The sequence below is a fragment of the Mesoplodon bidens genome, assembly GCF_964165515.1.
Source record: "Mesoplodon bidens genome assembly, chromosome: X".
Classification (NCBI taxonomy): domain Eukaryota; kingdom Metazoa; phylum Chordata; class Mammalia; order Artiodactyla; family Ziphiidae; genus Mesoplodon; species Mesoplodon bidens.
Window position 1 is genome coordinate 103629583 of NC_138163.1, and position 13625 is coordinate 103643207.

Genomic DNA, 13625 nt, shown 5'->3' on the forward strand with positions numbered 1-13625 from the left:
TTTTCATACCCTGGATCTTACGGTATGTGTATGCTAGTGCCAAAGAATTCTGATTGTGTGAGACCCTTTAGACATAGTAATGGTAATGTCTTTTTTTTTAAAATTTATTTATTTTTGGCTGCATCAGGTCTTCGTTGCTGCACGCAGGCTTTCTCTAGTTGCGGCGAGCAGGGGCTACTCTTCGTTGCAGTGGCTTCTCTTGTTGCGGGGCATAGGCTCTAGGTGTGCAGGCTTCAGTAGTTGCAGCACTCAGCTCAGTAGTTGCAGCATGCAGGCCGTAGAGCGCAGGCTCAGTAGTTGTGGTGCACGGGCTTAGTAGCTCTGCGGTATATGGGATCTTCCCGGACCAGGGCTCGAACCCGTGCCCCCTGCATTGGCAGGCGGATTCTTAACCACTGCGCCACCAGGGAAGTCCAATAAATGTCTTCAAATACAGTGAGGTTTCTTTGAACAAAATCTTAACATGTTGTAAAGATGGACCACTTACAATGTTTAGAAACATCTTTTGATGCTTCAGTGAAGAAAAGCAGCCCAATGTATTATGACTACCTGCTTTCTACTTCCACATAATACTGCTATCTACACAAGTCCTAAACACATATTGTCTACTCCCAAGAAAAGTCAGTTTCATCAGGGCTCAGGACTTGAAGCACTACTTCTCAAGAGGTTTTCTCAAGAAACTGAATAGAATTCTATTCCACTATGTAGAAATTTTCTTTTTCAGAGCATCAGTCAAAGTACCTGAATAAACGATGGACTTTTTTCCTTAACAAGGAGTTTACACACAGTTTTGTTTGTCAGGTTTTTTTTTAGGGGAAATTTTAATAATTTCAAAAGTAAGCTTAAAAAATAATATAAGAAACACTTATGGCCTTTACTCATATCACCAGTTGTTTACATTTTGCCCCATTTGCTTATCATCACATATGTATATGTGTGTGTATACTTTTTCTAAACCATTTGAGAGTAACTTGGAGACATGCCCCTTTATTCCTAAATACTGCAAATATTTCTGAATAACAAAGACATTCTCTTACATAACCACACACAATTATCAAATTAACACTGATACAATAGTATTGTATTATCTAACCCAAGGCTTCTCAACAGCACATTATTGACATTTGGGGCTGGATAATTCTTTGCTGTGTTGAACTGCCCTATGCAGCAGTGTAGGATATCTAGCAGCATCCCAGGCCTCTACTCACTAAATTCCAGGAGCATCCTTGCCCAACTGCCCCCCTCCCAAATTAAGATACCCAAAAAATATCTCCAATTTTACCAGTAATGTCCATTTATGCCTTCTTTACCCCAAATCCAAGATTAAGTACACACTGCTTTTAGCTGTCATGCTAATTCTTCTTTAATCTGGAGAATTCAACATTCTTTTTATTTCTTGACCTCTATGAGCCAACTGTGTTGCATGTTGCTTAATGTGGGCTTCTCTGATGCTTCCACATGATTAGATTCAGGCTAGGCATTTTGGCAACAAAGAGTATCACAGAAGTAACCCTATATCCTCCTCAAAGAATCATCATCAGGAGGAATAGCATATGTCATTCTGCGGCAGTGTTCATGTCAACTTTGATCACCTGGTCAGTGCGGTTTCCACCAGGTTTCTCCACTGTAAAGTTACTATTTTTCTTTTTAATTAATTTGTGGGGAGATACTTTGAGACTATGTAAATAGCTTGTCTATCAAACTTTTACCCACTACTTTTAGCATCCTCTCACTTTTATTTAGGTAGCAGCACTTTATCAAGAGCTGGGACCCTGAACATAGGGAAGAGATTTGAAAACATTCAGTGAAAGCCAAACAATAATCAAGAAAAGTCAAGAAGGGCTTCCCTGGTGGCGCAGTGGTTGAGAGTCCGCCTGCCGATGCAGGGGACACGGGTTCGTGCCCTGGTCCGGGAAGACCCCACATGCCACGGAGCAGCTGGGCCCGTGAGCCATGGCTGCTGAGCCTGCACGTCCAGAGCCTGTGCTTCCCAACGGGAGAGGCCACGACAGTGAGAGGCCCGCATACCGCAAAAAAAAAAAAAAAAAAAAAAAAAAAAGTCAAGTCAAGAAGTAAGAAGATCCCTCTATGCTAAATAGGAATAGAGGAGCCCTACACTTCGCCACAGAGGAGCTTCTGGGCTTATAAAACATAAACAAGATGGTTGGTGGTTCTGCCCATAAACATTCAGCTCTAAATAAATAAAGAGATCAGTTAGCTTATGGCTAAGGCTAACATGAACTGGCTCTTGTCATTTTTTTTTAAATTAATTAATTTATTTATTTTTGGCTGCATTGGGTCTGTTGCTGTGCGCGGATTTTCTCTAGTTGTGGCGAGTGGGGGCTACTCTTCGTTACGGTGCACGGGCTTCTCATTGCCGTGGCTTCTCTTTGTTGCAGATCATGGACTCTAGGCACACAGGCTTCAGTAGTTGTGGCGCACGGGCTTAGCTGCTCTGTGGCATGTGGGATCTTCCCAGACCAGGGCTCAAACCCGTGTCCCCTGCATTGGCAGGTGGATTCTTAAGCACTGTGCCTGCCACCAGGGAAGTCCAGGAGCGTGGAGTCTTAACCACTGGACCACCAGGGAAGTTCCTGTATATTGATCTTAATTCCTGCAAACTAGGGGAACTCATTTATTAGTTTTAATAGATTTTAGCAGATTCTTTAGAATTTTCTGTATATGAGATGGTGTTATCTATTAGACATAATTTACAATTTCTTTTCCAATCTGGATGCTTTTTATTTCTTTTTCATGTCTAGTTGATCTCGCTAGCATCTCCAGTAGAATGTTAAATAAAAGAGACTAGAGCGGACATCCTTGTCTCATTCCTAATCCTAAGAGGAAAGCAGCCAGTCTTTCACCATTAAGTATGATGCTAGCTGTAGGTTTTTTGAGATGCCCTTTACCAGGTTAAGGAAATTTCCTTCTATTTCTGGTTTGTTGAATGTTTTTATAATGAAAGGTGTTGGATTTTGTCAAATGCTTTTTCTGCATCTACTGAGATGATCTCATAGTTTGGGCCCTTTATTCTATTAATATGGTATATTACAATTGACTTGGGGTGTCAAATCAACATTGTTACAGGGATACATTCCATTTGGCCCTGGTGCATAATCCTTTTTATATGCTGCTGGATTATGTTTGCTTGTTTTTTTGATAACTTTTGACTACATCACAAGGTATACTGATCTGCAATTTTATTTTGATGTCTTTGTATTATTTTGGTAGCAGGATAATAATGGCTTCATACTAGGAGCCTGGAAGTATTCCTCTTTTTGAAAGAATATGTGAAGGACTGGCGTTAATTCTCCTTTAAATATTCAGTAAATTCAGTAATTCACTAATAAAATTCACTAAACCTGGTTCTGGGCTTTTCTTTGTGGGAAGTTTTTTGATTACTAATTCAATCTTTTTACTTGTTATATATCTATTCAAATTTTCAATTGCTTCTTGAGTCAATTTCAGTAATCTGGCATTCTCTTATCTTTTAAGTTTTTGTTAAGGTTAGTGGTGATGGCCTCTCCTTTTTGACTTTCACAACTGAGCCTAACTAAAGGTTTGTAAATTTTGCTGATCTTTTCAAAGAACCAACTTTCAGTTTCATTGATTTTCTCTTCTCTATTTCACTTATTTCTGCTCTAATCTTTATTAATTCCTTTTTGTTTTCGGGTTAGTTTTCTCTATTCTACCTTTTGAAGGTGAAATGTTACTGATTTGCTATCTTTCTTCTTTAATACAGGAATTCTGCAGTATAAATTTCCTCTAGGCATTGATTTAGAAACACTCCGTAAGTTTTGACATTTTGTTCTTTTTCATTCATCTCAGCATATTCTCATTTCACTTGGCATTTCATCTTTGACCCACTGGTTAGTAAAGAATGTATACTTTCCATACACCTATGAAATTCCCAAATTTACTTTTTAATTTATAATTTAATTCCACTGCATACAAAAAACCTACTTGTATGATTTCAATGCTTTTAAAGTTAATAAGCCTTGCTTATAGCCTAGAGTATGGTCTGTCCTGGAGGATATTCTGTGTATACGTGAGAAGAACGTACATTCTGCTGTTTTCGGGTGGAGTATTCTACAGATATCTTTTAGGTACAGTTTATGGGTTTATAGTGTTCAGGTCTTCTATTCCCCCCTCCGCCCCCCATGGCTTTGACTTACTGTCTGCTGTCAGTTGCTTTCAGCCTAATTACTTCCTTTAGTATTTCTTCAAAGGCAAGTTGGCTAGCAACAAATTATCGCAATATTTGAGAATGTCTTTACTTTGCCTTCATTTTTGAAAGACAGTTTTGCTGAATGTAAGGTTCTTAGTTGTCAGGTCCCTCCCCTGCCCCTGGCAGTTTGAATAGGTTGTCCTAATGCCTTCTGGCCTCCAATGTTCTGATAAATCAGTTGTTTAATTTTATTGGGGTTTCCTTGTATATGAGGAGGTAATTGAAAGTGGCAGTCCTCAGATACAGAATGCAAAAATGTGATCTACAATAAAGACAAGTCCTCCAACTCTATCCAGAAACCAGGAAAAATGGTAAATAAAACTTTTATAAGTGTTCAAGCCAGTACAAAGTCTATCCTACTAATAAGGTAAACCTTAAGTGAAAACTGAGAGATGGTTTTATACTGTGTTGTATGCATATAAAAAACTTTAAAAAAATGACTTGGTAAGCACCAATGCTTGAAGGCAATAAGAACACGTGAGTAAATATTGCAGATAATTTTAGTAAGTTCATTACTTTATCTAAATAATGTTAAAACAGGAGGCAGAATCAGCTGACCATACTATTGAGGAAATGTCATCACCCCCCCCACCACCACCAAAGCTTAAGATACTAGTACAGATGAAACATGGGCAGGACAAATAATACTGGTGAAATACTTATCAGAAATTGAGAATATCAGTAAACTAGAAGCCTGATGTTATCCTGCTGAATAATGTCTCATACCTAATGGGATCCATGCAACACTTTTATTACATAGAGGCTAAAACATAATTTATTTTTGAATTGCAAATTTGGAAATCGGTGGTTGATCGATTTCCAAATGGCGTGAAAGTTTGTTTTAACAGGAGAATTTTACTAGCTTTAAAAATTATTTTCTCCCCCATATTTAAATATCTGGAGACTGATCAGTATTAATCAGAAGATTACTACAATAGAGGAAGAAAAGGTATCAAAGATAGTTAGGACGAACAGAAGGTATGGTGTCAATAAAGTCAGGGGAACATATCAGTAGCAACAAGAATTCAAGGGCTTACTATGTACCAGGCATTATTCTAGCATAAATAACTTGTTCAAGGTCATACACCTAATATGTTAGGTCATGTTTCAAATCTAGGCAGATTCACATCTCTTACTTTGTGAAAATACAGACAATATAAGAAGGGGAAACTGAAGCCTGAAGACATTCAGTCCATGAAATTGAGATGAAGCAATGACTCATGTAGAATTTGACTACAAAGGAAAAGAAAACCCTAGTGAGGCTGAACTGTACATGTATCATCTCCTGATAGCCTCGAGAATCCTGAGAGCAGGATTCTCAACCTCTGACAATGAAATTAAATGAAATACCACATGCAAATAAATTAAGTAAAAATTAGCAATGCAACACATGTGGTTTATATTAAGGCTTCATTTGGGGGGAAGGCCTGCATTGGCATCTGTGAGGGCTTTGTACCATCAAGAAGAGGTGGCATCATAACAGAATGTGAGTTACATTAAACTGAGCCGAGATGTCTGAATGCTTGGGAGTACTACATGCAAACCTCTTTTGCCTCTCTCAGATTTTGTTTGCATTTGGTATATAACATAAATCATATGGTTGATTACTCTATCATGTTACTTAGATGGAACTTAGGACTGAAATGATAAAAGATTATTGCCTGGTGCCTATCAGTTGCCTGATGCTTAAACCGGCTATGCAATCTATTAACTAGGAGGACTCAGCTGGCCCAGAGTGGTAAACGGAAGAACAGAGTCAACAAAATCAGTTCAGGTATCTTGAGAGCTGCTTAGTTTTTCAATTATGTTTATCTGAGTTTTATATGGGAATGTATGTATGTACCTTAAGTGTTAAGCAAAGCAAAAACCTTTTGATTTAAAAGCACCTTGGTTGGGATTTTATTCAACAATGCCAAGAGTCTACTCTAATTCTTCAAATAATGAGTATTAGATGTATCTTCATTTTTAATACATATATTGGCTTCTGCAGACTCTACTATAACATGTTAAAGGAGTGGTATGTTCAGTAACCATTATGTTCAATTCTATCTCTGTGGTAATATAAAGTTTTCTTTCTATGGCAATGTGAAGAAACTTAAACCTACAAGATAGTTCTGGGGTTTATTTTGGGGCCTATGAGTTTGGCATAAGACAGAGGAATATGTACTAAGAACCCATCTGTACCCTAGCACACAGACTCAGACATAACTGTCAGAGGGCAAAAGCACATTGAAACAGAGCTCCACATACAACAGGCGCTTAAAAACGGACTGTTGACACCACAGAAATCTTTACCTTAACATGTTAAAACAAATTCACACTTTGAAACCAATGTAAACGTGTGGATTCTAGTAGCCTCGGATCTCTTTCTTATAAACTTTTAATTCATAAAGTCTGAAGAACTTATGAAACATGGACTTAGGATTACAAAAGAACTATAGTATTTGCAAGAACAGACTTAGGCAAAAGTTTTCTTGAAAAGATAAAGGTGGTGGTAGTAAGGAAACAAAGGATGAAAATGAGTCAGGTACATACCTAGGAAGGTAACAACCAATTGTAGTATAGGCAGGCAGAGCTCCCAGGCAGGGAAGAAAAAGCAGTCAATTTAACAAGGAGAGTGGGTAAGGCAAGCACTTAGCAAAGAGCCTTGAAATGCTGGCCTGGAGTTTAGAGTGTGTAAGATTTGGGAGTAAAAGTGGATCACAAGTTCATAAAGGAACACAGTTTATAAAATCAACTACCTCTCATCTTTAAAAATACATTTGTTGTCACTTCTAAGGTAACTGATGAAAAAAAATGCTGGTAAGGGAAACTGCTGTTATTTTTCATAGGTCATGTTAGCTTACAATACATACCTCTAGCATATAGTCTCATGCTTTCCATATAAGTTGCAAGGTTTTCTGCTACCAGAGTAACTAGGGCATGATTGTGCTGAAGTTGATTGATTAAGTCATGGCGATAGAATACATGGGGACTTCGCTGAGTTTGACTGAAACGAGAAGAACTTAACAATATAATTAGGCAATTAAACTCTGTTGTAATCGAAAGAGCTTATACAATCTAAATTCTGAGATACTAATTTAAACACTTAAAATGGTTTCGTTCATAACAGAATTAACTTTGGGCCAGTTATTTTCTTTAATGACAATATTAAGCTATTTAAAAGAAAATAATCAATGCCTCAAAAACAAGATATTAATTCCACTATTCTTCCTTCATACAAAAACTATGCACTAATATTCTCCAATTTCACACTATGGGATAATCAATGACTGATTTCTTCTCCCATACTACAGTAGTACCAAAGCACTTACAAGTTTACATGATTATTTCCAGAATTATAAAACAGAAACATTTCTTGTAACATTAGCACCACAAAGATTATGGTTGTAAATGTAGTGGAGAATTTAATCAAAGAAAGTGCTTTCGTTAAAATTTTATTTATTAGGCATTCAAAGTACAGAATTATCTCTTATTTCCATCAAGTATGCCAGATAATTTCAGTGGCATGTGTTGTATCTATTAATTTCATTCCTCACTGCATTTTATCCTTCCTTCTTTGCTTCCCTTTTTGCCTGTATCTACCCTAATCCATATTATATATTTCTTACAGACATTATATTTCCGTAATTGGTTTACTTTGCAATGTTTTAACGTTTTATTAACTTTGAAATGTCATACTACAGAAGTTTTCACAGTAAAATAAACCTATTGGCTTTTTAAATAGTTTTTAAAGTTAATTTCAAACACTAGATTTCAGGTATGTTCAAATGATGAAAGATGACAGGTATAGTTTAAAAATACTTTTTTCTGATTTATTTTAGCTAAATTTCTGTTAAGTAGCCGACTTTAAATATCTTACATGCCAAACTTTAGTTACTGGAATAATTTGTTCTTGTACTTTCTGATTATAAGAGTGGGAACAGATAACATGAAAGCAATATTATCATCTTTATTCTGATACTTATCACTAAATTGTGTCTTACTTCCTCATCAATAAAAGAGGTGGATATGATAAAGGAATCCTCTTTTGTTCAAATTTAATCCATGTGTAAGCGTCCTGTCACCCCACTGTAATTTCCTTTTTTAAAATTAAAACTTGCTTTCACCAACTGACAATGCCGTTTCTTTTCAATAAAATACATAAATAAAAATATTGAAATTTTCTGTTAAAAGCCTTACCTCAAATTTTGAGGTGCTTCGCCAAACAAACTACAAATTTCTCTTATTTGTTTCAGTGCAGGAATTACCCATTTGTCATTTGTACGAAGTTCTTCTATAAAGCGATCTATCCACTGTATCTTCTGTGTGTCACGGTCCTTAAAAAACAATTTCAATGTTTTATATAGGTCAATACTCAGGAGAATTCCACCTTCAAATTAGTTTGAGAATTACAAAACAGAGCTTTTCTTATAAGATTAGCATCATACACATTATGCTGTAACTGCAGTAAAGAATTTAATAATAATAAAAAGCTGCTTTTAAGTACATTTTTAATCCACATATACTACCAAAACTCCCCAAAGTAAAACACTATTATAAAAACTCAACATGACACGGATTCAGATATATCTACAGAAAGGTATTAAGCACACTGAAAAGTTTGATTTTAAGTTGCCAGGAGGTAGACATTTAGCTTTATCCAATGTATTAAGAGATTCTACCACATAATAAAATCCAGCAATAACACGTAACTCCAATTGTTACTCTGTATGGGTTTGTTTTTAGCATAGTAAGGAACATTGAAAATTTATGTTTTACCAAGAAAATAGTACGGCAACTGAGTGAAAAAAATTCACCAAAAATAAATTCACACACAAGAAGAGAGACAGAAACAGGTATAAGCAATTAAAAATTAATGTTATAAAATCAAAATTACTTCAGATATATTTTACTTCTCATACTTTATTTACTTTACTCCTTCCCTGAGTCAATAATAATCAGAAATGTAGGTTTGTATACCTAACAATTTTAAGTACAGATTATTATTATTTTGTGTTTGTGTCTCTCTTTAATGAAATAATTTAAACACAAGGTTCTTATTACTATTTGGTACACTAAATACTTAATGAACTACTAGTACAACTAGTGGAAAAAAAAAAAGAAAACACCTACACCTACGTGAGCTTATTCTTACCTAATTTCAGTTCATTAGTATAGGAAATAGTTTTAACAAGTAGGAAATTAGTTACTCAGCAATATTCATTTTACCATGAATTAAAAAGATACACATGCTACAAGTTAGAATACAGGGAAGCTGTTGTGTGATCTGCTCATAGGGAAGGCACTAAATGTTTTAGTGTTTAGGAAGTTCTACTAATTCTTCTTAACTTCCGTAAGAAGCAAAGAAAACCTAACTTCTCTTACCTCTAAAGTCCATAATCAACTTTAATATCTTATATGATCTATTGATATTTGAAACTGGTATTTCAGCACCATACATCTGACACTACCACCACTACATTACTCGTTTTGTTTATACCGTCTTTCTACTAAGAAGACTAAACTGCTTTTAGATGATGCACAAAACTTAGACATAGAGACCTAAGAGGAAGGTGGATTTACGTGAACAAAGTATGTCAATTCTTAAAGATCACTTCAAAAATAACAATGTCAGAAAAACCTGGAACTATTCTATATCTAAGCCATCCTCATGGTGAAGGAGAAGGGTCACAAAAAGTGAGCAAGGCAGCAAAACCTTACCTGGGAGCAACTATAATCTAGTATTTTTATGTGGGCACTGAGAGCCAGGTCCATGATGTCTACAGGCACATCATCACTATGGGCCAGATTCCACAGGAGGTTCAACACTTTGTGTGCCATCACACCATCTTTATCATCTTCTGCAAGACGACGTATCAGCTCAAGTAGCTTTTCTCGCTGCTTTTTACTTGCATTTGTCCAACTGGCCTAGAAATTTTTTTAAAAATGATATGGAAACAACACATATTTATTGGTCACTGCTTAAAATTGTCACTGGATAAACTATATTCATCAGAAAAACAACACAGCTGAGCACAGCATTATTCAAGTGGTATCTGAGCGATAAGACAGGACAGATTTAAACTCCAGGAAAAACAAAAGAATCTCCATTTACAGTTAAATACCATAGATCAGAGTTTCTCAACCTTGGTACTACAAACATTCTGGACTGGAAAACTCTTCTTCCAGTTTTGTGGGGGGCTGTCACGTGCATTGTATGAAGTTTAACAGCACCCCTGGCCTCTACCCCACTAGAAGCCAGTAGCAACTCCTCCTCCTATAGCTGTGACAACGAAAAGTATCTCCAGATATTGCCAAGCATCTCTGGGAAGCCAAACAGCCTCCTGTTGAAAACTACTGCCTTAGATTCAGTCTGTCATTTGCACTTTTAAAATTATATTAAAAGATGTTAAAGACAACTTGATATACAAAGATTTTCATAATAAATGACAAAAGCCTTTTATAGAGCAATGTGCATTACACGCATTTAAAAACAGAAGTCTATAACAAAGTCTGTTATTATCCAAGACTTACACAGAACAGAAATGATACAATGCTATTTCAATTTAGAAGACAGAATACTCATTTAAAAACTCTAAAATGGAAAAAAACAAAAAAACAAACCCTCTCTAAAATGGTACTTTTTAAATGTCCAGTTTATACAATGGGGTATGTGTGCAGGCTGGTGGCATCTGGTGGGTAGAGGTCAGGGATGTTGCTAAACAACATGGGGAAAGGTGTATGTATAAAGTTGATAATCAGTGTTTATTGGAAAATAAACTGAAATCAACCTAATGGCAAATAGCAGAAGGATGATTAAGTAAATTACAGAGGATCCTTTCAATGGAATTATTATTCAGACATTTACAATGTGATAAATACAGGATATGTCATTAGTCAACTGGAGTGCATACTTCTAATTTCTCCTAGACCCCTTAAAATTATGAAAGGAATAAGAGAAAGCTGCTAGGAATATACGAAAAGACTGAAATATTAGACTATATTACAATTAAGAACATTTTAAAGAGAGAGACCAGCAAGCATTATGTGCCTCCTAAAGAAGAGTACATCACCACCTATGATATATTCTAGCAAAACAACAACAAAAAAGGCTCTGTATCATACTTTTGATATACAGCAAAGCAATAATCAATCCAGTTTCCTCAACAAATAACTTACAAGGAAAAAGTAAAGACAAAGGGGGGAACTGTAGATTCAAAGAGACTTAAAAGACATATGCAACTGATTACAAACTATGGAGCGTAGCTCAAACAAACTCCAAAAATAAGGTATAATCTGAGGCAACTAAAGTTTTATGACTATGTGACAATATTAAGGAATTATTAGTTTTTAGGTATGATAAGGATATTGTGAAGTTTTTCTTTATGTACTTATCTCTAACAGACATATACTAAAGTCATTAAATATGTAAAGGAGAATCCATTAAGAACATTTGTTCAGGGCTTCCCTGGTGGCGCAGTGGTTAAGAATCCACCTGCTAATGCAGGGGGCATGGGTTCGAGCCCTCGTCCGGGAAGATCCCACATGCCATGGAGCAACTAAGCCCGTGTACCACAACTCCTGAGCCTGCGCTCTAGAGCCCACGTGCCACAACTACTGAAGCCTGCATGCCTAGAGCCCATGCTCCACAACAAGAGAAGCCACCACAATGAGAAGCCCACGCACCGCAATGAAGAGTAGCCCCCGCTTGCCACAACTAGAGAAAGCCCGTGCACAGCAATAAAGACCCAACGCAGCCAAATAAATCAATAAAAATTCCTTCCTTAAAAAAATAAAGAACATTTGTTCATCCAAAGCCACCATAAGGTGAGTAAAAAACAAAACAAAACAAAAAAAACAACCACAATTTGCAATACTTGAACTGATAAAGATGACTAGCATTCAGAATATGTCAAGAATTCCTAAGAACCAATAAGAAAAGTACAAACAACTCAAAAGGGAAAAATTAGGCAAAAGACTTGAATAGGCTTTTCACACACACACAAAAGGAGAATAGAAACATATGAAAAGATGTTCAACTTCATTAGTGATCAAGGATATAAAAACCACTACGGGGGCTTCCCTGGTGGCGCAGTGGTTGAGAGTCCACCTGCCGATGCAGGGGACACGGGTTTGTGCCCTGGTCCGGAAAGATCCCACATGCCGCGGAGTGGCTGGGCCCGTGAGCCATGGCCGCTGAGCCTGCGCGTCCGGAGCCTGTGCTCCGCATCGGGAGAGGCCACAGCAGTGAGAGGCGCGCGTACCGCAAAAAAAAACAACAAACAATACGACAATGAAGTAACATTTCATACCAAGCAGACTGTCAAAACTCACAAATTCTGACAAAAACAAGTGCTGGCAAGGATGTGAAAATCTCAATGGGACTGTAAACTGGTATAACCACTTTGAAGAACGAAGACTGAATTAGAACTCAGACATTGAAAAAACAGACCAGCTAGACCAGGCAAGTACATAAGTCTAATCAATAAGCTTTGAAATCATTTGGTTGCACTCTATAAAGAACTGCAAAGTGACCTGGACTTCATGCTTCTTTTGAATCATCTTTAGTAGAAAGTTTCAAGACACACTCCATAAGAACGTTAGTTTTATCAACACCTCAAAAAACAGTGCTTGTTACCAAATAGTAAGCGCTCAATAAACATCTATTAATCCAAAGGGGGGGAGAGCATAGATGGAATTATTTTTATATTTAGACTATTATTGTATTTAGACCACTCTTATAAGAGGGGCTGGAGGGTCCAGAGAATGTAATAACAATCAACCTCTTCTTTCTCCTCCCATCACGGTCGTCACTGGTCACGTACCATCATTTCATAAGTCATCTCAAAATTAAAAATGAATGGCAATTAACTTTAGAGTACCCACCGTAACTGATTCTATTATTTCCTTAGCTGCCTTTGTTGTACTTCAAACTTAATTTTTCCATAAGGCAGTGATTTACAACTTTAATGTACTTAAGATTCATCTGAGAATCTTGCTTAAAATACAGACCAGGCCCCATTCCTAGCAACTCAGAGTTAATTGGTCTCGGGTAGAAGCCAGTAATTGGTATTATTTTTTCTTTATTTATCCATCTTACATAGCAATTTTTAGCTATTATAAATAATTCTGCCACAAATGTTGACTGTGTATACTGGTGTACATATGCATGAGTTTCTCTACAGTATATATTCAGAAGTCAAACCGACTAAGTCATGAAAATCTTACACTTTTCCAGAAACACCAAACTATTTTCCTAAGTGGTTGTAGGAACTTATGTTCCCACCAGCAGTCAGTATAACTGTTATAACTGTTATTTTTAACAAGATACCTTCATGATCTAATGCCAGTTGTTAACAGAATGCCCCTCTGTGAACACTGCCATAACATCTTGTGTTCTTAATCCACAAAATCA

At 36.5% G+C, this 13625-nt stretch overlaps 1 protein-coding gene across 3 annotated transcripts in view; it reads right to left on the minus strand.

The window, feature by feature from the left end:
• USP9X (ubiquitin specific peptidase 9 X-linked) overlaps positions 1-13625 on the minus strand; it is a 133889-nt gene that overhangs the window by 65550 nt on the left and 54714 nt on the right. For 2 of the 3 annotated variants that reach the window (XM_081222646.1, XM_081222647.1), the window contains 3 exons: positions 9932-10138; positions 8411-8547; positions 7084-7232 (listed from right to left, as the gene is read on the minus strand). In XM_081222646.1, the coding sequence (XP_081078772.1) occupies positions 7084-7232; positions 8411-8547; positions 9932-10138 (493 nt within the window). The remainder of the gene's footprint in view (positions 1-7083; positions 7233-8410; positions 8548-9931; positions 10139-13625) is intronic. The other variant, XM_081222648.1, reaches the window with a different exon arrangement.